This window comes from Mauremys reevesii, linkage group 9 (genome assembly GCF_016161935.1).
Source record: "Mauremys reevesii isolate NIE-2019 linkage group 9, ASM1616193v1, whole genome shotgun sequence".
Taxonomy (NCBI): domain Eukaryota; kingdom Metazoa; phylum Chordata; order Testudines; family Geoemydidae; genus Mauremys; species Mauremys reevesii.
This window is the reverse complement of record NC_052631.1, coordinates 26,290,422-26,315,842: the sequence shown is the minus strand read 5'-3', so window position 1 is coordinate 26,315,842 and position 25,421 is coordinate 26,290,422. Positions and strand designations below refer to the sequence as shown.

Sequence of the window (25,421 nt, the reverse complement as noted above, 5' to 3'; positions counted from 1 at the left end):
TGAAGCTCAATGCAAAGTCTGAATGAAAAGCTTTGAACCTTGAAGCTCCTGTAATTTTAGTTATGTCTGGAAATGTTTGGTGGCTTGAGTCCTTGGGCCCAGATTTTTGGTATTTAGGTGTTGCAGCCCTCAGTGTTGCAACCCCTAACTGATTTAGGAGCCTAAATCTCATTTTCAAAGGTGATTTAGATACTGAGGATGAAGGTGATTTTAGCTACTGTCAATGGGATTTAAGCTCCTAAGTGCCTAAATCCCTTTTTAAAATGACACTTAGGCTCCATAATCACGTAGTAGGAGTTGCAATGCTGAGCACAGCAACACCTAAATACTCTAAAAATCTGGGCTGTAGTGACTAGGACAATTGTCCAATTAATCTGTTTGAGGCTTCAGAATCTCAGAAAAAATGTTTCATTATACTTCTCTCAGTTTTTCACTTGCAAATTGGTGACCTGCATGATCTCGAATTTGTGCCCAACATTCATATTTTCTTAATCATTCTTCCCTTCAGAACCAGTATACGAGTGGCAATTTAAATCTTTTAGTGTCTTGTTATTTGTCAGGGACATCCCCACTAACGTGTTCACTTTTGAAAATTAAATTGTAATGAACTTTGCTATTGCACCACTGACCTCACTTGCTTGGGTGCATTTAGTTTGTATGGACTCTAACTGGCTGTGTCACAATTCATATACTTACTTATAGCAGACAATTTAAAAACATCAAATGGGAGTCTTGATGAGCAAAAGTGCTGCATGTGTTTTCAGACTAAACTGGAAATGGTTCATTGCTGTCTGCCTATTCAATAAGTATTTATATTTCACCATAATATCTGATCACCTTATGATAACCATAGTCCTTTATTTTCATTGTTTGCGCATTCTGTTATGAGGGGTAGTTCTTACAATAATTGATCATAATGGCTCCAGAAAGTTATTCTTTGCACATTAAAGCAAGTGATTTTCAGTGTATTGATATGTCTTCTGCATAATTCAGTGCACTGCCCTCAAGAATTTATTACTTTTTTAAAACAGAAGAGCCAGTTGTATTCCAGACCTTATTTTTAAGTTATAGCCTCTCTACTGACTTAATGATTGTTGTTTTTTTCACTGCATTGCTGTGCTTACAGTAGTGTTTCTGAGCTGAACAAAAGATAACCTTTCTTACCACCACCTCCTCCCCCAGACAGATGTAGCTGCACATATTGCTCAGTGGTCAGTTCAGTGTCAGAAAACAGAATTTTCTTGATGGAAAAAGGTTGGAAACTGGTTAATTATGTTCATAAAATAAGTGTAAGACTTAACTGCATGAGCTGTTTGAGTCAATGGACAGAAACAGAGACTTTTATTTAGAATAAGCAGATTTTATTTGATTTGTACTTTGTCTTTCAGGGCCAGCCAATAGATCAGGCCACTGTTTTCGCTCAGCAAGTACGTCCTTCTTCCCAGCTTCCACAGTACCCAGGGTTACAGCAGGCACAGGTACTGAGCTACTCCTATGGAACATTTGCTACAGGCCGTAAGGTATACACATGAAATTCACCTCAGTGCAGAGAGTCCAAGCAGTGCCCTACATCCCATTTAAGACCTGCATTAAAGGCTTAATTGGGACTTAAGTAGTGAGTCTTCGAATTTCACCCTGAATGAAAAGTTATTGACAGTTCTCTAGTTCCTGCATAGTTTAGTCAAACAAATCTTTTTGGCAGGCTTCTAATCTTTTCCCAATGATCTGTCTGTAAAGTCCATGTGTACCGCAGTATTGAGTCTGAAATCCAGCCTGGTTAGAGTGAGGTTGGGATCACTGACTTTGCTACTCTCATTGTGTCATCATGATGCTACTGATACCAAAAAGAAGTGTTGGTGCTGAAGACCCCAGGCACCACTCCTGATTAAGCACTGAATTAACTAGGCAAGATGTAAATTAAAAATGGAAATGAATGTGTTCACACTGCAGCTGAGTGGGCCTATTAGAAAAAGAGAAACACTATTAAAATATAAGGGTAATTGCTGTTTGGTGTAATTACACAGCGGAATGTTTTACCGAGGGCTCCATTGTCCGGATTTTGCTTTTTAATAAAGGTTACTTTTTTTTCTTTAATGGCTTAAGGAGATGAACATGTGGCCTTTGTTAAATTGTACCATGGGCTGTTTTCCATGCAGACTGTGCCTCATGGATACACAATGTACAGTACTCAGATGCCTCTGCAACAACAGCAGGCTGGTGGTGTAGTGCTTTCACCCAGCTACAACCCCAGAACGTATCCAGCAACTCATTCCAATCCAGCTCTAATGGAAAGACTAAGACAGATGCAACAACAGCCAAGTGGGTACATTCAACAGCAGGCTGCTGCTTATATTCAGCCTTTAACAGGCACTCAGCGGTAAGGCTTTACATGTTCTTCTGGTTTATTATATCACAGGGACGTTGCGGTCTTGATATATAGCTCTAATACTTAATTTAAAATTATGTCCATTAATCAGAGTGAGGTAATGGCGAGTCTTGCAGTTTGTTCTCCCTCCCACTTCCCGCCCACTGTTTGTTACAGTCACTTGTTGCTGCTTGTTTTCAATTACAGTAGAACCTCAGAGTTATGAACACCTTGGGAATGGAGGTTGTCCATAACTCTGAAATGTCCATAACTCTGAACAAGACATTACTCACTTCGGCCACTGGGGTGGAGGGGTTGGGGCTGCAGCCGCAGGGTATGGGAGGGGATGGACAGGGCTCGGTCAGAGCTTCTGACCCTCAGGAGCACCAGGGCTCAGGGCTTTAGATCTGGGGGGAACTCTGGGGCTCAGGGCTTCAGCCCTGCAGTTCCATTCCCGGCTTCTGCCCTTGGGAGGCACTGTGGCTTGGGGCTTCCCACAGGTTTGCTCCCAGTTTCAGCTGGGTTGGGGGTGCTGGGGCTACTGGGAGTTCTGGGGCTGAAACCAGCGCTCCCCTCGTAGCTAAAGCCCCGTCGTCCCCCACGGGGCTGAAGCTGGGAATGGAGCCACAGGACTGAAGCCCCGGTGCTCTGGAGGGTCTGAAGCCTTGACCCCATCCCCTGCCCGGAGCCCTGACCCCCCTCACTCTGCAGCTGCAGCCCTAACACCACCCCGGCTAAAACCCTGAGCCCCATGGCTAGGGCCCTGAGGCAGTAAAGTATTTGGGTGTGTGTGCGTGCCTGCGTGCTGCCTGATTACTTCCAGTTCCAGAGGGTGTCCATTTGGTCAAGAACTCCGTAACTAGTGTTTGTATCTTTGAGGTTCTACTGTAGATTGTAAAATGTTTGGGCACAGACTGGGTCATCCTCTGTATTGGTGCAGCATCTGCACAATGGAGCCCTTCTGTATATAAGTGCATTTTGGATCCATAGTACACAGAGAACTTGCCAAGATAACACAATACCATAATCTGGTTTACATGCATAAATCCTGCAGGATCCATAGGGAAATAAATAGAGGAAAGTCTAAGAAACACAAGATCTACTCATTCATTGAACTAGCAAAGGGCAATTTTACTTTGCTTATGTTTGAATGCACTAGATCATCACTAGTTTGAAAGTTCAGCTCAGATGTAGTGGCATTTATGTTCTGCCTAGGAGAGACTGTCAGAGGAGTAGCATTAAGGGGAAGAAGGAAAAATCAAGAGGGGGGAAATGGAACAGAAAGCAGGCAGAGTGGATGGAAATTAAATCAATGGAGAGCTGGGGAAAGAGGGAAATTCTAATGAAAATATAGGCTGGGGTTTTCAAAAGTCACCATGTGTTGGCCTAACTCTGCTTCTATTGAAGTCCCATGAGAGTTTTACCCTCAGCTTCAATAAGAGCAGTGTTAGACCAATGCCAAGTGCTTCTGAAAATCCCACTGGCACAGTACATACCAGCCAGTCACTTGTGCCAGTCTAGTTTTTAGAGTGCTTTTCTGTCCCTAATATGGAGCACGTTTTACTCTGGGTTAAAATGTGCATTTCTAGTTGAAAATGTTCCTTGAGAAAAAACAGGTTAAATTATAGGTGTGAAAGTTTCGCAAACTCAAAATTGTTTTGAAAACAAAGTTTTCAAGATTTGAAAAATCTCAGACTCTACAAATTTATCTATCCCTAATTGTAATGGGATAGATATGATTCAAAAGTCTGCTTTTAAAAGGACACTTTAAAAGACTTCCCACGCTTTGCTGAAAGCATCTCTGAGGTCACGTTAACTGCAGGGACTTGAGGATAGAATAGTTGTTGGCTTTCTTTTGCTGCAGATGTTATGTTTCAAAGTCAGCATGAAGCACGTTGATTCCATTTCTTTGTTATATAAGTCATCACAGTCAAAATGACTAATCTGAACCAAAGTTTTAGAGACTAACACGTGCCCAGTACCTGATTTTAATCTTGTACAATATGCTGATTTGGGTATTGTAAAGCATTCTCAAACTCTAAGAATAAAGCGTCAGGTTTGTCCTAGGACTATAAAATATGCTTAATAACTTATGGCCTGGTGCAGCTCCTGGTGAAGTCAATGGCAGTTTTCCTGTTAATGAGATAGAATGGGTTAGTGGATAAGGCACTGAACTGGGCATCAGGATTCCTGGATTCTGTTGCGTGACCTTGGGCAAATTGTTTCCCCTTCCTTTCCTCTGTTTCCTCTTGCACACTTTGGTTTGTATTTTTAGACTGTAAAGACTTTGGGGCAGGGGCTGTCTCATTATGTGCCTGTACAGATATTGCAATGCCATGCAGTATCTTTGAGAACCACTGTATTACATTTATGAATGATGTATGTAGGTTTGTGTCCTACTCCTCGGGAAGTAGCTCCGATAGGAACTAAAAACAGTAGGGGGAGACTACCCCTGGGACTGTAAACAACTTTGGAGAGGCAATAGCTCCTTGGATTTGCATATGCTGGTTCAGGCTGGGTTTGTCACTGACTAAGCAACAAAGAGAAAATGTTGGGTATTTAAAGGGTGAGTTTAAACCGACTGAGGGCCTTCTTTCTGAGTGAGCAAACAGACAGGAGTTTTTGAAGGCTAGGAAGGGGTTCTGGCCTACCTGTACAGCCTTAAACCCCATGTGGAAGATGGGCGAATTCTGGTATGCTTAGTAAGTCTTTGGGAAGTTTTATTGTTTTTTTGTTTTTTCTCTGTGATGCTTTGCCCTGAGAATAAATATATTCTGCTGGGAAAGAGCTGTGTAGTAGCATATAACTGCTGCATATGCTGGTCATTCTCCGAGACAAGAAAGCAAAGCATGGGCACTGGCCATTAGGCAGACGGGCGTGCTGGGGATATCACACTGTATAGCAGGGAGCTGTACAGCCTTAAACCCTGGTCAGAAGGGAGTGGGACACGGGCCCCTTCCCAAAGACAGATCATGGCTGAGACTTGACTGGGAACTCCGGGGGGGGTGGGGTTAGGTGAGGGGAGTACAGGGGCAGTTATCCTGAAAGTGTGACACCTAGCCCAAAGGTGCTCCTGTAAAAATAATAATAATAATATTAATAATAACTTCAGTGGGACTTGCATAGGTCCACAGGATAAAATAAAAAAGGCTTGTTGCTGGTTTACATAAACTTTGCATTCATGAACTTTTCTATTTTTCAGTAGGTGAATTGGTTGCTTAGAAAAACTAAGTAGCTATCAGTCCTGGCTAAAGACACTATTTTAAATGTATTTTAAAAACAAATATATAGGTATTAAAATTTTGTATTTTTAATTTTACCTTAAAACTTAATTTTTATCATGACATGATCTCAGAATCAGTATCCCTTCTGTTTCCAGTGGTGAGAAGGCTAGCTGCATTTCAGGTTCCAGCCTCATGCCCATCACCCAGACACTCCTGAGATCTCTCCAGCAGGGTGGGCGTTCTGAGGACTTGATACATTTCAAATCATGCAAAAAAATATGCAAGAAAAAATGTAACCGCCGCTTCCCCCAACTTAATAAAAAATAAAAAGTTTAAGGCCATTTCTATGCACGCCAATGGAACAATAAAAGGCATTTTCTAAATCTATTTCTGCTGGGATTTTCAAAACAGCCTAGGAGAGTTAGGCACCCAGATTTCATTAAAATTCATTGGGATTTGGATCTTCAGTTCCCTTTGGCTCCTTTGAAAATCGTAGCCTGATTGGAGTGGTGCCAAGAGGCCCTGATTAGGATCAGGTCTGTGCTTGATCCTGTACAAGTAGAATTTGAACAGTCATTGCCCTAAAGTGCTCTCAGTCTGTTCTGCTTCACAGTTCACCTTAAATGTCCTCAGCATTGTTAAAAATTATAATCCTGGCCCTTGCAGTGTAGAGTAACTGATTTTTATCCTTAGGGCCAAATATCCATTTTTTCATCTCAGCAACAGCATCAAGCTTGTGTCCAACTTTTTCTTCTGTTGGGAAGAGATAATTTCCATCTTCTGATGACTGAATGGTGGGCTGCTAACAACAAAGCATTAATCATCTTGGGTTTGTTACAAAAATGGCCAAGCCTTGGCCATGTTCCAAAACTAGCTATCCTGTTAGGGAAATGAATTGTCTCCCTCAGTGTCCAACCAATGAGATATCTCCTAATTTGGGTGTATTTACAATTTTTACTGTAATGTTAGTGTGTCCTTACCTCACCTGCTTCTCATTACTAAATTACACCACAACTGGAATACACTAACGACAGTTTTATTTAATCAGTTTTCAAATAAATAAGCATTAATCTTCATGTCAAAATCCAGCTCATGCACACAATGAGAACATGTCCCACACTGAATTCAGCCTCACGTATTCTGGAGTAACACTGATTTATCAGTTAGGCAGCAGGGCATAGGTTGTTATTCCCTATCACACATGATGATCTTCTTTCTCTATGTGAATTCAGTTCTAAACCATCCGTAGACTAAAACTCCCCTTTTGAGGCCACATTTCATGTGCCTAAATCACTTCCAATTTAGGCACAGCATTATATTATTATGGGGGGGAATTAAAAAATATTTAGTGTGTTCCAAAATCAGTTTGATCTAGGACTACAGATGAATGTGTATTAATCAGAGTTGTACATTTAATGCATAGTGTTGCTGGAGGGCAGAGTTAAGGTTGTTTGGGTTGTGCATTTCTATACTTTAATAGGCTTGGATTTCTTTTAAGTTTAAGCTTAACTCTGAATGTCCTGGGTTTATAATGCTTGTTTTGGGGATAATTACATCATCCTTGCAATGTTTTTATTCCAAAATACTGATCTTCTCAGCCTCAAGTTAATCTTAACATGTTTTTTGTCTAGAACAAAATTGTAAGGCTGGTGCAGAATGCCTCCTTCTTAGTTCTACGATGAATGTTACATGCATTGTAGAAGCTGGCTGCTCATTCAAACTCAGAAATGTTGAGTAGCTGGATTTCTTCTCTTTAGTTTAATTAATATACAGATATTGATTTCAACAATATATTACTATCCAGTTCAGTTATTAGATAATAGCACTGTAGATGTTTCCATTGGATACTTTTTTCCTAAATATTCTTGCTTGAAAATACAATCTTCCTGTAAAACATGCGTTTCAAATATACAAAGAACAAATTTTAATCCAGAGAGGTGAACGCTCACACTTATTTGATCTTTGTCTGTAAATTAAATAGTTACCCTGAAATAGATTCTTCTCATTCAGACTGACTCATCAGCCTTTGCAACAGAGTTCCTTGGTCGGAGGGGGACTTGATACTGTACCAACCACAGCTCCTCACCCAAACCTTAACTCGGTACAGCTGCCTCAGGAACAGATGAGACAGAGACAACAGCAAATTCGACAACAGCGACTCCTTCAGGTAGGGCACTTGGTTGTGTTAATGAAAAGCAAATGTGGGGCCTTATTCTCTGAATCAGGTATTGGCTTTAACCTGGATCTCCCATGTCACAGGTGAGTACCTTAGCTGCCATGCTGTGGAGTCAATCTCCCTCCCCTGCCCCCTAGTCCAGTGAATATTTAATTATTTATACGAAGTGGAAGAGTTCCAACAGGAGAGATTGAGAGAGACCCATCCCAGAATAGTCAATAGCCTGGTGGTTAGGGCCCTAACTGCTGGGCTATTTGCTATTTTGGGGTCAGTCTCTCTCTTGTTTTGAACAGAAATATCATCCTGGATCTGAGAAACCTTCCCAATGAATCAGCATTTTTCAGCAAAAAACTAATTTGTCAAAAGATTCATGATGAGCCTTTTTTCCTCTCCAGTAACCTCCTCTGTGCCTCAGGATATTGAGCTGTGACAATCGCTATAATCAACACACATAATCTATAGTTTTAGGTTATTACAGTATTATTTGACTATAAGAATACGTATATGCCAGAACTAAAGTTGGGTGGAAACAGCCCCTGTCTATAATATTTTCTGTTCTTCTGATTTATTGATGTACCCCAATTTGGTAGTTAACTCTCAGTTTGGCAGTTAAAAACCAAAACACCACACTGGGGTTGACAGAGGTAAAAGCAACACATATTAAAAATACTTTGTGTTTTTGGTGACGATATAATTATTTTCATGCTTTAACTCTAATGCCAAGAACTAATTTTTTAAAATAGTATGGATAAACTTATGTGGGTATACAGTTAACAGCTGACTATACCATACAGAAAGCCTTTTAAATCTGTTTCTGCAATATGTCTCTTCGATAGATATTATGAACACTGGATTGTAAATATTTGTTGTTCATCATCCATGATGTGGCCGGCACTGTGCAAATGGAGAGAACAGTAGGGTTCAGCTCCTAAATATTATAGTGAGGAACACGCCTTCCTCAACCAACACTAAAAGCATACAAATATCATAGCTTAGAAAGATAAGTAACGAAAAGCCAAATTCCATGATATGTATCCCTGGAACGGCGAGAGGCTGCTATGCCTTCTCAAATAAAAAGGCTGCTGCTGCTATTAATCATTTATATAATATAATACATGTATACATATTATTACTGTTACCATGACAATGTTCTTTCAGTTGCAGCAGCAGCAGCAAGAGGGTCGACAGCAGGCGATTGGTCTCCAAGCAGTGCAACCACAGCAGCCTTTGGTAAGCAGCATATTAAAAGCAGACTCTTTGTGTGGGTATGAGGGTGCTTATGGGGTAGATGTTGTTACTCCTGGAAGTAAAGCAAGCTAGGAACAGCGCCAGTAAGTGTTGTATAAGCTTACTCAGACTACTCTCAGTGCTGATGTGCACAACTCTCTAGTTTCATCCACGGTCCTCTCTGACAATTTTGCCAAAGGGAGTGATAGGTTTTATGATGTAGCTAAGATGGGTTACCCAATGACTCTTTTTTCTTTTTAATATCAAGACCAAATTTGAACATGTGTCATGAAGCATAAGGCTTGTGTATTAATCCTTTGCCCCACCTGGTCTACCTAAAACTCAGCATTTTAGTTTGTCTTTTAAAAACACTAGTTCTGGGACTGGTGTACCATGAACTACCCAGCTACCCCTAGATGTCAGTGTTCAGTTATATTGGGACAGTTGGAACTGCTCTTGCTCCCGTCAGAACTGTTGGATAGATAATTAACAGATGCCTACTTCTGTCAATCTGGAAACTTTCATGAGCACTAAATTCATTTAATTATTTTCAATTCATTAGTTCATAGGCTCTGAATGAATATATATATATATAAAAGTGTGTGTGTGTGTGTGTGTGTGTGTGAGAGAGAGAGAGAGAGAGAGAGAGAGAGAGGATGATGATGAGCCTGAGTTTGGGATGGCCACATTTCATAAATGCAGTGATTATACCTGACCCATGCTGATAAATCCTATATATTGCACCAAAGTATCTTAGATTAGGTATATGCCACATACTTAAAAGAAACTCTGTTTCTGGAAATGTTTGAAAAAATTTTTAAAAATGTAATCAGAACTCCTTCTGTCTTACTTTTATTTCATTCCCCCTGTAAAACCAGGTTGCTGAAAGGCCATGAATCCTATTATGCAGACTTGGAGACAGAGATAAAAATATAACCAATACATTTTAAAAAGCTCTCAAATTCTTATTTGGATTCTAGATATCAAAATGTCACTATTTCAAGCTCTGGTATAACAGCAAGGGCTAGTGTAATATTGGAGATCTGGGAATTTCTCCATTCCAGGGTGTAAACTGATAATTTATTAGCCTAGAAGGAATGAGATATCTGAACTTAACTTTTACTGCAGCAGCATATGTTGACCATATATTCCGTATATACCATGTATTTTATAAATTTCCTCATGTTATTGAGTAATAAAGAACTATCTTCACTTGCTATGAGAACTCAACTTTACGGGAAATTTTTTTGCAGCATTGCTAATGGTTGTAGCCTTACATTTTTATATGGATTTTTGTTTTAAAACTTTTATGTGAAAGCAGGATAATGTCAGGACTGTCCTTAGGCATATGCAGCTGCGTAGGGCACCCAAATATTTGGGGCACCATTCCCCTTGCTGGCCATGGCTGGAATCCTCTCTTCTCTGGCCCCTCCCCTGCGCTCAGCCAGCGGGCTTCTCCCTGCCCCCTCCCTCACTTGCTCCTCAGCCAGTCAGCTGAGGGCTCCAGCCTCCGCCTCTGCCGCTCCTGCCCCAGGGAATCCAGAGCGGTGCGGCCAGTCACTGGCGGCGCAGTCAGTCACTGGTGGCACGGCCCACTGCCGCCCGGAGCTGAGTCCCTCCCTGGACCCTGCCTGTGCCCCCATGTGACAGCACAAAGCCTGCCTTGAACCACTGCGTATGAAGCTTGGTGTGTCAGCAATGGGGAGAGGGGTGTTCTGGGGGTCCATGGGGTGGTGGTGGTGGCAGTGCCCCCTCGACACACTGGTCAGTGGCGCCAGCTGGGGACCACCTTCAGTGGAGCATAGGGGCACCAGTTTAATAATGCATAGGGCCCCATAAATCCTAAGGATGGCCCTGGATAACGTATATGATTGAGGCCGATTATGAAACTCTCATATGAACAATAGAATCCGGTTAGAATTCTAAGGCACTTTATATTTTCCTTTGACAGTTTAAATATATTTGTATTATATTTACTTGATTTTATGGGCTCTTCTGGTAGCTAATTTTAAACAGTGAAAATTCCCCTATCATATTTCATCAAAAACTGCAGTTTGTAGCCCTAAATATGACTCTAGTACAGATAAATGGGTTTAAATCCCGTAGAAGTTGTTTGCTTGATATACTGCTAATGTGTGCCAAATGGTTAAAATATCATCACTCTCTTGTACTTTTGTAACTAAGATATAGCTGCTTGTTGTCTGACATTTCAGTGTGTATAAAAAAGGATCTGTGGCCGAACACTCTGAAAGGCTGTTCTGGTGTTTTTGTGGGGAACCAGAACAGAGTAATGGCATCGTGCCGGAAGTGTGTTCTAGCGCTTCTTTTTTGTTTTGTTAGGACTTGAGCATATAGTAACCCTGTAGAGATGCATTTTTCTGTTTGGTCATGTACTGCAGTTGCATGGAGAGTACCAAATAATCATAGTAACTTTCAGAATATTTCTTTGTTAGTCTGTAACACTGGAACCTTTCATTACATCTAAAGTATGAAAGTGTCTTGGTAAAAACATTTGAATGACCTAGTCTCTTCCCATACCATTGAGTAATTTTCTGCAAACGTGTTGTTTTACCATGTACTACATTTGTGTTTTTACACTGGAATTTTGAGAACTTTCTATCCTTGGTTATATGTGCCTTTAAAAGTAGCTAACTAAAGAAACTCAATTTAAAAGAGTAAGTCACACAAGAATGTGATACCTACAAAAAGAGCCAGATTATAAACAGGTTACCAGTTTAAATGAGCAAATTTAAAGAAAATATCAGCCCTTAGTGCATCCTGAGTTTTTGAACTAGAGTTTGTGTATTCTGGGGAGCCAAGTTACCAAATTGTATTGTGTTTAAATTGGATGTCTAGCCCTCTTCTTAGGTAGCTGGTTTATTATCATAGGCGTAACTTGTGCATTTTGAATGTCTCTGTCAGCTCCTCCTGAAACTGCAGTTAGAAGCTGAAGATTGTACCATATAACATGCAAAAAATACTTTTCATTAGATTTACAATATGATCTTTGATGTGACCCATGTCTTTGAGCTCATGAAGTAATAGTGATTGTGACATTTACTGTACAGCTAAACAAGCTGTGACCAGGGCCTTTGAGTCTGGCAGAGAAAGTATTAATCATCTAAGGTCTGTCTACACTGCCACTTACAGCGCTGAAACTTTTTTCGCTCAGGGGTGTGAAAACCCGTAACCTGAGCAATACAAGTTTCAGCGCTGTGTTGATAGTGCTACAGTGCTGGTAGCCGCACTCCCAGTACTGGTAGCTATTCTCCTCATGGAGGTGGTCTTATTACAGTTCTCGGAGAGCTTTCTCCCAGTGCTGGAGCCATCACTACACAGCCACATTAAAGCGCTGCCACGGCAGCGCTTCAACGTCAGCTGTGTAGACATACCCTTAGAGGCAGAATCACTTCAGGTGGTGCAACACAGCAGGGCTAGCCTATCAATGAGGAATTAACATACTAGCAAGCATACTGGCAGGCTTAATGAGTCTCAGAGAGAGAGCTGGGGCTGGAGCTGAGAGAAGGCAAGGGTGGAAATTGCTCCTTGTCCCAATTTCAGTATGGCTAAAGTAAGTCAGAGTTAACGCTGGTTTGGGACCATGCTTGAGGACAGCCTAGTATCACCTGCCATGGCCTTCAGAGCACTGGATCTTCTTTGTATTTTCTTGGACACTGAAATACATCTTCCAGCTGTCTTTTACCTGCAATAAGCACAACACAATGCTCTACGTAAAATAGATTTGTAAACAATTAAAATGATCTTTTGTGCTCTGAGAGTTTTTCAGGGCGGCTGAAAGGTGCTTCTGAAAAGGAGGAGAAAGCCCCTCTTGTCTTTTGTGAGCCCAGGAGGCTTCTGAATCCGACCAAGACCTGCACTGAAGAGAAGCTTCCTAGCTTATTTAGAAGGACCATACTGGTTCACAGAGGCTCAGTGTAATCACTGAAAGGACCCTTTAAAAAAATTTTTCATTTGGTCTAAGCTTAAGGAAAATTACCCTGTTTTGTTGTTTACCATTTGCATGAGGCTGCAGGAAGTGGGACTTGAAACATTTTTCTTTTGTAACCTGGTTTACAGGGGTCATGACCCCAAATTCCAAGAGTGGGTGGTGTGGCAGTTCTATTACAATATTTCTTTAGCAAAGCCTTTCACACCAAAGATATCCTTACTAAGGCTTTGTCTACCCTACACAGCTTTTAGTGACACGGGCAGACTCCTATGTAGAAGGGCTAGAGAAGCAATGCATGTTGATGGAAAGACTAATTTAGGGCCAAATTCTGATCTTGTGCCAGTATAGATACAGAGTAACATCACTGAAGTCAATGAAAGAACATTGGTCTAACCCCAGAGTAACTGAGCGCAGAATTTAGCCCTTAATTTATCTCCCACCAGTTTTCTATTGGTGTAATTCCATTTACTTGAAAGAACTTGCACCTGATTCTTCTTGGTATAAACATGATCAGAGTCAGGCTCATCCTTGTTATTTTGTTTCATATGGGCAGAGCTGGTCTGATCCTGAAAGGTGCTGGGCATCCTCAGTTCCCACTGAAGTCAAAGGGAATTGAGGACACAATCACCACCTAGCAAGTTGTGTGCAGAACCCTGGAGGATCAGGCCATTTTGTGCTTAACTTTAATTTCATTTGAAGTAGTGTCATAGTGGAAAAAACATCATCTTCTCCTCCCCCCCCACACACACTAGTACCAGACATTTTAATTATTACACTTGGTCAAAACATAATTGTTACTTACAAATGATACAATCAAAACCAACAGACCTTTTATCAGCTTTGGACAGGGCAGATGATCAAATCACTTAAAGTACTTTCGTGGATGAATGCTATTCACTGTAAAAGTAGGAATGATGGATGGTCTATTTGCAGAAGACGACTGAATCTATGCCTTGTGACTGGCTGGATACATGTGTGAAATCTTATAACTCAATGGGAAATTTAGAAGATTCTAGAGACCAATACATAATTTATTGTATAAACTTCAACACTCTTTGTTCCATTTGTCTTCACCATTTATTACCAACAATTTTGTCATGTTCTGTCATCATCAGTCTCCAGAAATGTCTCTTTCTAGTTGCTTTTGTTGCCAGTTGCATATGGGATATTCAGGAGGTGAGAAGGTTTTGTTTTCTTTTTACAGTTAACACTTAGGGAAACTGAAAGAAAAAAAAACATCTGCGTCTCCCTAGGGTGTGATAGGACAGTCTGAGCAGTTTTGACTTCCAGAATGTGAAAGACAAATATATGTATAAATGCTCTAAAATTATCTCTCTCTCCAACGAACAGTAGCCTTGGTGACAGCAGGGTCTGCACAAGCTCCAGAGCTTCACTGGCGCATTTTGTTTTGTTACATAGAATTTTCTATCTCCTTGTCTATTTTCTGTGCGTGCCCCAAACCTCTGTTATTGGGTTTTGCTTCCCAGCATCTACATTGCAGCTGGGAGTATGCTTCACAGCTTGGGCAGACAGACAAGCGCTAGCTCTGTTTAAATTAGCATGTTAAAAAAATGTAGCTGGGGGTGGCAGGAGTGGCAGCTTGGGCTAGTTGCCTGAGTATGTTTGAAGGTTTCCAGTGGATTTGTACTCAGAAAGCTGCCCTTGGCTACACTGCTATTTTGAGTGCACTAGCTCAAGCAAACTAGTGTGTCTGTCTACCTATGCTGGGATGTAAGCTCCCAGCTGCAATGTAAACACATTAGTGACAGAAGTGGGACACCAGAGATTTGGAGACAAACTCGAAATTAAAGAGATGTGATGGAGAAGGAAGTGGAGAGAATCTGAAAGGTCCTGGCCCATTCTCCTCCTCCTCCAATGTCTACAGTAACAACACAAGAAGTGCATTTCCCTTGAGTGCCAGTGCGATGGCTGTTTGGGAGGTGTTTTCAGGGTATTATACATATTCAGTCCTGATGTTTGTTACAAACTGCTTACTACTCAGGCTAGGGATTGGTGAGCCAGGTAGTCCAGGAAGGATTTCCTGTGTCCCCAGTTCATTAATACCTATGTATACTGTGATATGTTAAATTCAGCATGTTAGCTGTTCTTTAATATATAGATATAATATAAACCTTAGCTTTCCCTTTGTGTGTTTTGAGAGGCATATACCATGCTCTTTTGATAAGACATTGATGCATCATTCTGAACTGTGTGAGCATTTTTCATCTTCTCTGGTATTACTGTTGCAGTTTCCAAGACAAGGTTTGCAGCAGACACAGCAGCAACAGCAGACAGCTGCTTTAGTCAGACAACTCCAAAAACAGCTCTCTAGTAAGTATGCCCATCTATAAGAGGCATCTATTTTTCTGCAGTTTCTTTTCCATATTTAAAACAAGAAACATGAAAATGTAAGTATATCATTCTATTGACACCTTCAGTTCTGGTCTCTAGTAAAAGGACAGTTCTGAAAATGATACAACGACAAACACTGAAGATCAGATTCTGTATGTGACTTAGTACCAGCACATCCATTGGTTCCCACAGGTCTGCACAGAAGCACAGAGGTCCAGACTGAGTCATTTTCAGGATTGGGGCCTAATTGTTTGCCATCCTGAGTTCAGTCAATGTTGTTTTCTCCTTCCATGTCCTATTTTCAATTGTGAGGATAAATCAGGAACATCATTGCATTGAATGTGTTCCTGGTTTTTCTCCAGCTATTTCTTGGTCATGTTTCAAATTCTTTGACAAATTTATTGTATTATTTAAACAACTGTAAGTGTGTGCACTAACAGTTGTTTAAATAATAAACGTTTGACTAAATTTTTCATTTTTTGGAAAAATTTCTTAATGGTATATTTCAAAAAATGAAACCAAATATTTTTATTGTTTTTGTTTGATTTGAAATAGTGGGGAAATTTCCACTCTGTTTCCTTTTTTCTTTTCTCCTGTTTTTTCTTTCTGGAAATTCCAGCACATTTAGAGAAAAAATATCTTGAGTTTGGGGTTTTTTTTATTTCCCCCAGCACATTTTTATCCCTTTTTCCACTGGAAAAGGTTTGAGAAAAGTGGAAAAGAAAAAACTCACATTTTGAATTCCCTGTCCGTCTTTTCCCTCTTCTCTGGGGAGAAGGGGGAAAGGGGAGGGGAGGGGAAAGACGAAAAAAAAGTGAGGTGGGAAATGAAATTTTTCTAACTTAACTGAGATTTTTCAAAACAAAATGTTTTAGAAAAAATGTTTTGAGTTTTTTCATTGAAAAGTGAGTCTTTTTGAACAAAACAAAAAACATTAGTTTTCTTTTGAAAATTAAAATTTCAACCAGCATCAGAGTAAAGATTTCCTTTCAGGAGACTGAAAAGGATATGATATGATATGATATATAATATAATATAATATAATATAATATAATATAATATAATATAAAAGAGGAGGCCACCAAATGAAATTAGTGGGCAGCAGGTTTAAAACAAATAAAAGGAAGTTCTTCTTCACGCAGCGCACAGTCAACCTGTGGAACTCCTTACCTGAGGAGGTTGTGAAGGATAGGACTATAACAGTGTTTAAAAGAGAACTAGATAAATTCATGGAGGTTAAGTCCATTAATGGCTATTAGCCAGGATGGGTAAGGAATGGTGTCTCTAGCCTCTGTTTGTCAGAGTGTGGAGGTGGATGGCAGGAGAGAGAGATCATTACCTGTTAGGTTCACTCCCTCTGGGACACCTGGCATTGGCCACTGTCGGTAGACAGGATACTGGGCTGGATGGACCTTTGGTCTGACCCAGTACGGCCATTCTTATGTTAAGGCTTTAGTTTAGGGAGGAGATGAATAAGAAGTTATGTAACATATCATAGTATTTAGAAGCTAAACTGGGCGCATCTCTCCAAGAACAAAGTTACAGCCAGTAAAATTGAAAGGCAACAAATTAAAAACCAATAAAAGGAACTACCACTCTACACTGCCACCCCTGGAGCTTATTGATACATAACATCACTGAGGTGAGCAGCGTTCTAAAAGAGTATGAGATTTGTACGTCTAGTGAAATGTATAAGGAATGTAATGCCCCCTTATGCTTCAGGGTATAAACCAACCAGAGAGCGATGGGGGTTAGATAAAAAAAAACATCGCCCATGGGCAGGTTATTCCATTAGGGATGTCGGAGACAAGATCTCAGACTATATGCCCCCTGGTGTGATCCAGTATGGCAATTCATGTGTTGCTAGATAAAAATATTACATTTTACTGCAATCATTTTTTAAAAAAAGCTTAATCCTCCAGGACAGGTTGTAAATGTAAGATATAAAATAATGAGTATGGGGCCTGCTATGATTACCAGGAATTGGGGCATTCAAATTTCCAGTGTTGTACAGTGCCTGTGAATTACCCATATTCAATGTCTACAAATCTTTATTCATCTATTTTTTAAACAGAAGCATTATTTCAATGGGACCAGTCCCTATGACTGGGGTAGGCAACCTATGGCATGGGTGCCGAAGGCGGCACACGCATGGATTTTCAGTGGCACTCACACTGCCTGAGTCCTGGCCACCAGTCCAGGCGGCTCTGCATTTTAATTTAATTTTAAATGAAGCTTCTTAAACATTTTAAAAACCTTATTTACTTTACATACAGTTTAGTTATATACTATAGACTTCTAGAAAGAGACCTTCTAAAAACATTAAAATGTATTACTGGCACACAAAACCTTAAATTAGAGTGAATAAATGAAGACTCGGCACAGCACTTCTGAAAGGTTGCTAACCCCTGCCCTATGAGAACTGAGGATAGAGTCTCTAGTTCAGGGACGGGCAAACTTTTTGGCCTGAGGGCCACATCGGGATTCCAAAATTGTGTGGAGGGTTAGATTGGGGAGGCTATGCCTCCCCAAACAGCCAGGCATCGCCCAGCCAACGCCCCCTATCCGACCTCCCCTGCTTCTCGCCCCCTGACAGCCCCCCCGGGACTCCTGCCTCATCCATCCCCTGCTCCCTATCCCCTGACCCCCCTAGACCCTCCACCCCTCACTGCTCCCACCGCCCCATCCAACCACTCCTCTCATTTCTGACTGCCCCCCGCCCAGGACCCCTGCCTCATCCAACCACCCCTTCTCTCTGACCACCCCCAGAACCCCTGCCCCTGACGGCCCCCCCCGGACCCCTGCCCCCACGTTCTCCGCCCTCTGGCTGCCCTGACCACCACCCTGAACTTCCCTGCCCTCTATCCAGCCCCCCCACTCCTTCCCCCTTACTGCGCTGCCTGGAGCACCAGTGGCTGGTGGCGCTACAGCCGCGCCGCTCAGAGCACCAGAACAGGCAGCCACGCCACCCAGGCTGCCCCAAGGGCTCGCTGCCCAGAGCATTGTGCTGGCAGTGCAGTGAGTTGAGGCTGCTGGGGAGGGGGAACAGCAGGGGAGGGGCTAGCCTCCTGAGCCAGGAGCTTGGGGGCCTGTGGGCTGTAGTTTGCCCACCTCTGCTCCATTGGAAAAAGATATGCAACTAAATGACTACTCAAGGGTCTGATCTGGATAGATTCTGAGCACTCATGTCTCCTGTGGAATTCCAGCTGGAGCAGAGGTTACTCAGACCTTCTATTGATCAGGCCCTACATTTTTAGAAGTGGTTTTTCTGGTCAGAATACTAACTTTATGGATTGATAAAGGACTTAAAATACAGTGTCACTATTTTCATCTTTAAAAGGTGTTCAAAACAATCTTTATTCATTGGCAAGCTTTTCACAGAAGTTTTGATCTGACTGTAGTTAGCTAGATGTCAACCTATTTGTTAATGGAGTAGCCAATTCAGCAGAGAACTGTATGCTCCTGTTGTATTAATTTAAATGGGACGTCTGGGCCAAAGGTGTTAACTATAACTCAGTCATTGTCTAACATTAAACAGTGTTAATCCAGATCCAGGGTTTGGTATATAGAGACCTCACCTTGCATAGCACATGACACACGCTATTAAAAATCCCTTTAATCTTTTATTAAACATAAAAGAAGAAGGAAAAAACAGTTAAACATTTGAAATGTGAAGTATTAAATAAGGCCTTCACTTTAACAACATCTTTTGTTCCCTTTCCCTTTAGCTGGAGAGAATTTTTAGAAGGAAAAACCCCCTTGTTCAACTGTCTTTTAGATGATATCAAAGTTGGTAATAACTGTCCCTTTGGGGAAAAGAGAAGAAGTTGGTTGAGATGGGTTGGAGCTGCTGTTGTTGTGTCTAACATCTGATCCATTTTATCCTAAGTGGTGTTATGGGATTCGACTGGAGCTGGTAGGGTGGCAGTGTCATTTGGGTCCCTCTCTTTGCCCTGGTCTGGTCAAGACCTCTCCCAGGATCAGGACAGTGAAGGTGTGGGGTCTCAGGAGAGAGTGTGGGTGGCAGTCATGATGATGGTGAAGCTTGCTCCAGTAGCCAGATTTTCTCCCAGAGTCTCTTTCTTGAAGGACCCACAAAGGGAATAGTGGCCAGAATAGTTCATCCTCTCATTGTTCTGTCCACCAAGTAGGTCTAGTTTCTGACACACCAATTTTGGTTCAAAGATTTCTGGTTCCACACTTATCTTGTTTACCATGCATGATCTTAACCTATACCTTAAGTTATATCAGTAAGGCCCTTTTGTACCTTTTCCCATTAACATCTGTTATAGGTTATTGTGACAGCTTATGAACTTGTACTCATGTTTTTCAGTTAACCTCACAGTTAGGGTAAACTTATCGGCCCAATTATCACAACACCCCTAAAATCAGGACTGCAGAATGGACTTGCACTTGGGTCCCAGAGGAGAACTGTTTTTCATTAGTAGTTAAGAAACGCATTTTGACAATTCCATTATTTTTTCTAATCAATTGCAAGTATCAACATCCTGCTAGATCAAGTATGCGTGATTAAGTAATCTTGCTTTGAGTGGCCTCATTTATGTTATGCAGAATACTACGATTCCAGGGTTGCTTCATATTCAAGATATTAATGCTGTGGAACTGCTATGGTTGGGAGAAGCTCCCACCTGTTGAGTGCTGGAAATTTTTTCTCTAAACTACGTTCGGGGGAAAAAAAGAAAAAAAGAAGAATAAATATTGTCTATTAGTAATAGCCAGTTAAGTATTGGAACCTCATAATCTGTTAATTTATAGTTGGTCCGTAGAATTTATTTTCCCCTCAACTCCTTATCCATAAGGTTCAGGTGGGGGAAAATATAGGTGGTACAATACTTACCAGTATGCAGAACTAAATTAGCTGGATGTTTCTGACTTAAAAAATCATGGGTGAAATCCTCACCCCACTGAAGTCAATTGCAAAGCTCCCATTGGGGTCAGGATTCCACCCTCTCAGTGAAATCTAACTTGATATCTTTTTTTTCCTTTCAGAGTACAAATTTGGTTAATAAATGTAATAGAGCTGATGAAATATACTTAGACTTCTGTAAGGCAGTGGACTTGGTGCCAGATTATATGTTAATATAAAATTAACATAGCACACATTAAATGGATTAAAAGCTGGATAACCGATAGGCCTTCTAATGTAACTCTAAACAGGGAATTGTCATCAAGTAGGTGTGTTTCCAGTAGGGGTCCCACAGGGATCGATTTTTGGTTCTACACAATTTAACATCTTTATCACTGAATGCGAAGAAAATATAAAATCATCACTGATGAAGTATGCAGGTGACACAAAAATTGGGGGGAGTCATAAATAACGAAGAGGAGGATAGGTCACTGATTCAGAGCAATCCAGATCCAGTAGTAAACTGGGTGCAAGCAAACAAAATGCCTTTTAATGTGGCTAAATGTAAATGTTTCCATCTGGGAACAAAGAGTGTCGACCATACTAACAGGATGGGGAACTCTGTCCTCGGAAGCAGTGACTCTGACAAAGATTTGGGGGTCATGGGTGATCACCCAAATATGGGCTCCCAATGTGGCATTGTGGCCAAAAGAACGAATGTGATTCTGGGATGCGTGAACAGGGGAATCTTGGGTAGGAGAGAGGTTATTTGACCTCTGTATTTAGGACTGGTGTGACCACTACTGGAATACTGTGTCCAGTTCTGGTGCTCACAGTTCAAGAAGGATGTTGATTAAATTAAAGCAGGTTCAAAAAAGAGCCCAAGAATGATTAGAAAACATGCCTGAGAGAGAGAGAGAGAGAGACTCAAGTTGCTCAATCTATTCATCTTGACAAAGAGAAGGTTATGGGGTAATTTGATTACAGTCTACGAGTACCTATCTGGGGAAGTAATATTTAATAATGGGTTCTTCAGTTTAGTAGAGAAAGGTATAATATGATCAAATGGCTGGAAGTTGAAGCGAGACAAATTCAGATTGGAAATAAGGCGTAATTATTTAACAGAGTAATTTACCAACAGTCGTGATAGATTCTCAATCACTGACGATTTTTAAATCAAGATTGGATGTTTTTCTAAAAGATATGCTCTAGAATTATTTTGGGGACATTCTATGGTCAGACTAAATGATCACAATGGTCCCAATGGCCTTAGAATCTATTAATCCTGGAAACACTTACATGCTTAACTTTATTATCATGAGGAGTCGTATTGAAATCAGTAGGGCTACTCACAGTAGTAAAATTAAGCACATCTGTGAGTATTTGCAATCCTGAGGCCTCAGTGATGAGCAAGTCTAGCGTTATACTTATCAACATTAGGTTTTAGAGGAAACACCCAAGCAATAGTAATTAATAAATGAAAGCAGTTCATACCTCTTGGGTCTATAGTGTTTCAGTCTATCTACAGACTCAGGAAACCCTTTTGCACTGGTTTACATTTGGAAAGTTCCCTTCAGATGATAAGAACTTCCTTCAGATAGAAGATCTAGAATTTTTCTTCATGCAGGAAGGATCTAAAGGATTACGAAAGGGGATAAAATTTCCAAGAGAGTCTTCTTGCAAAGATGTTTGTCCAGTGTGGGGTTGAGAGTGGGACCAGGGTTTGGTCACCCACAAATTCTGCTGATTCCCTGAGGGTCCAACCACCCACTAGTTGTGTCCCCATCGTCCATGACTCCACTGAAGCCAAACTGCTGTAGGACAACCCTTGCCTGCTTAAAGGCAGGTGCATCCACACCATGCAGAAGGCACAGCATGAAGTTAATGGGGTCTGGGACTATATTATATTTTCTCTCAAATCTCCGTATGATGAGAAGGGGCTTACGTGTATCTGCACTCATCCTGCCCACCTGCAGGGTGTTGAAAAAGGATGTAGGATACTTTCTTGGAAGCAATGAGCCACCCTTTCAGAGAGGGGCAGTGTGATTCACATGTGGATCAGGGAAATACAGGTGAGGCGTCTTCCCTTTTTTTAATGAAAGGTTAAATGCTGCAGAAATTGATGAGACTATCAAAGAAATGTGGGTTACCCAGGAAAACAAGTATTACAAAATAGTTGCTTTTTACTTTATCATTTTGTGCATGTCATTTGCTTGCACGTAATTATTGTTTGAAAGTTCATCTTGGCCCATCCTGCAATCCTGGAGCAGGCAAAGCTTCCCTGGAATTTTGTTTGTGATGGGTGTGCAAAATCCAGCCCTTAATTTGCAACTGTTCAGCATTGAAAAGTATTCATTTTCTGAATGGATTGTTCTGAGCCTTCTTTATTGCTTGATATGGTGATTTGAAATATAGGTATTTATTTCTTCATTTATAATTTTGTAAAGTGCACACAACACACGTAAACACTTTGCTTTATTTTTGTTATTTAGGTAACCAGCCACAACAAGGGGTGAACCAATATGGGCATTCTTCACACTTCTGAATCTGGAAGGTGGGATCAAGATGTAGTGTTATGTTTGCACTGAAGAAAAATCAAAATTCAATGCACTAGTTATTGCTAGAAAGCAAAAGTTTAATTTTTTCTCTTTAATTTTTTCAATACGTATTTTTTGTGCTGCAATTGATGTGAATATGTAACAAAGTGAAAGATTTATTATTTTTTTTGCATTTAACTGGAATTAAATGTATGATTTGTGGGCCTATTTAAAGAATACAGTTGTTGCAAAGAATTTGGTGCTTTTTTAGGGTACTGTTACTTTAAAGGGGTTAAAGAATGGATTTATTTATTTGTGGGAAACATTTTTTCTTTTTTTAAGAACTGCACTGGACCAAACTACTGATTTGAAAGGCACTTCCGATTTTGGCATAAAGATTAATGAACAAATCAAAGTGTTCTCCTTCGTTCTTCAACAGCAAAATGAACATTGATTTAAATCATATTAATTTTGACTGTTTGTAATTTTCATAAGCACTTTATAAAGTTCTTTGTTTAAAAGTACCCAATTTTCTCTTGCTTTCATTGTGGAAAGAAGGTGCTGAAGTGGGTTTCTTGCTTGTATTAGAACTTCCTAAGATTTATATAAAAAGCCACAATGTAACATTAATAAATCTACTAGAAGTAGCTGTGCTTTACAGTTTTCTTTTTAATGCAAAGTTCATTGGCAGTGAACCTTGTGAGGGTACAAAATGTGGTAACAAAGCCCTGAATAGCCACAACAGATTTTGCTCTAAATCATTTAGGGCCTGAACCAAATCCTGTTGAAATCTGATGGCAATCTTTCCATTGACTTAAACAGGAATTGGATCTCTGGGTCTCATGTGCTAGGTTCAACAAAAGTCTCTTTCCAGCTTTTGCCCTTTGGAAGCTTGTGCCAGGCTAGAAAAGCCCCCCAAATCCCTTTTGCTGTTTCTGCAGTGCTCTAGCTGGGCCTCATCTCTATTGATCTTGACCTAAATGAGTTCTTCCTCTAATAGATGTATTTATTATTTATTTTGTATGGTAAGTACTTAAAATTTTGAATTTAATTCTTAATGTTGGGTGATAGTCTTGGTTGTGTGATGCATACTGCATTTATAAATTTGGTGCAAACGCACAAGTTATATATTAAATTTATTATAAAGAGAGAGAACTATTTTAACCTTGTTCAAGTGTGTGGTATATTTGCTCGTATTAGAGTAAAAAAAAAATCAGAATAAATTTACTATGGGTTCATGTAATTTAAGAGTTACTCCATATGATTTTTTTTTATTATTTTATTTTTTTTTAGAATTAGATGCACAAATTTTGAATGTGAAACATGCAGGGCATTTCAAAATACATGGGGAATTTTGTTCTCATGTTCTGTATTAACTCATCTTTTCATATGCCATAATATAAGTGTACTGTTTGGTATCCTAGTCAGACTTACATTGAATAGAAAAGAGTCAACACTCAGCAAACATTGTAGTACTGTATGACATCACAGATAATTAAATTTTCATAAACAGTTTAGTGTGGAAAATCATAATATCAATAATTTGTATCTGATTCTGACTTCCACACTGCAAAGTCTTACCCGTACAAGCAACCAGTAGGATGGGTCAGCATCTTTACTGAAATAAAATTCTTGTGAACTACTTTGTACATTGTGAAAATTATTTAGCTCAAAAATTCCTCACTTCACCTCTCAGCTTGTACAGACCCTTTATCAAAACAGAAAGGCCACTCATTCCACTAAATGAATAGGTTGTCTGTTTTGAAATATTAACATGTACCTGTACATTTATTTTCTTTTTTGTACATTAGGTATTTCCAAAAAAAAAAGCCTGATGCAAGTTGATATCCCTGTCCTTTCAGGTGACTGCATATTACTAGAATAGTATCCACCACAGAAAAGCAGACTTAAGACCAGTTTCTGTCCTCAGCCACATACATACAACACCCTTCACTGCAGTGGGGCTTTGTGGTTTTAGCTGAGGGCAAAACCTGGAGGTGCATGTTTACTTAGTAGAATTTGTTTGTTTACAAATTAATGGCATTGAAAGTGTCAGAAGCAAAACACAATTTTAACTTTAATTTTTCTTTCGGAGCAAAGATTTAAAACTGTGTTAAACAAAAATAACCTAGATTACCATCTAATCAACTTTCAGTGGTCCCTGCGGACCTAGTCAGCACCACATTAGTGGCGGTTCTTCGAATGGTTCTAATTTTTGTTCCTTTTTCAATGAAAATGCGTTTTGGATTCCTGTGGGCTAGGATTACTTCCCTTCACTGTCCCTTGAATGGTTTGTAACGGGAGTAAAATTATTTGGTAATCCTCTGGGCGACTGTCCTTTAGTGCTCCTCATTGGGGACTAAAGACATTCAAGATTAAGCAAACAGAACTATTTAATCCAGCCAATTTTCTTCTACCTCTCTGTCAGTACTAAGGAAGGAAGGAACAAGCAGCTATCATATATGTGGCTGATCTCAGAAAGTGATTGATCCACCACCAGTCAGTCACGTTGTGGCCTCTTTTTGAAGTTCTTCCCCAGCTGACTAAAATTTAGTCAAATGGAGTAGAATCTGCACTCAGATCTTGGGAACATCCTGACCATGTTCTGAGTGTCAAGTGCCTGCATGACCTATGAGGTAATTCAATAGATGGGTTGGGGGGTGTTGCTTTGTTTGTTAGTTGTACAGGGGTTTCTGCTATGGGGCTTTTTGTGTGTAATCAAGC

The 25,421-nt window shown here is 40.4% G+C and overlaps 1 protein-coding gene across 12 annotated transcripts in view; it reads left to right on the top strand.

Annotated features, from left to right (window-relative positions):
• MED12L (mediator complex subunit 12L) overlaps positions 1-24,588 on the top strand; it is a 330,165-nt gene extending 305,577 nt beyond the window's left edge. For 6 of the 12 annotated variants that reach the window (XM_039487292.1, XM_039487291.1, XM_039487290.1 and 3 more), the window contains 6 exons: positions 1,389-1,478; positions 2,157-2,377; positions 7,600-7,756; positions 8,924-8,995; positions 15,191-15,272; positions 22,653-24,587. In XM_039487292.1, the coding sequence (XP_039343226.1) occupies positions 1,389-1,478; positions 2,157-2,377; positions 7,600-7,756; positions 8,924-8,995; positions 15,191-15,272; positions 22,653-22,705 (675 nt within the window). In that variant the 3' untranslated portion in view covers positions 22,706-24,587. Of the gene's footprint in view, positions 1-1,388; positions 1,479-2,156; positions 2,378-7,599; positions 7,757-8,923; positions 8,996-15,190; positions 15,273-22,652 lie in introns of all 12 variants that reach the window. The other 6 variants (XM_039487299.1, XM_039487295.1, XM_039487293.1 and 3 more) reach the window with 5 other exon arrangements.
• Positions 24,589-25,421: the final 833 nt, after the last annotated feature.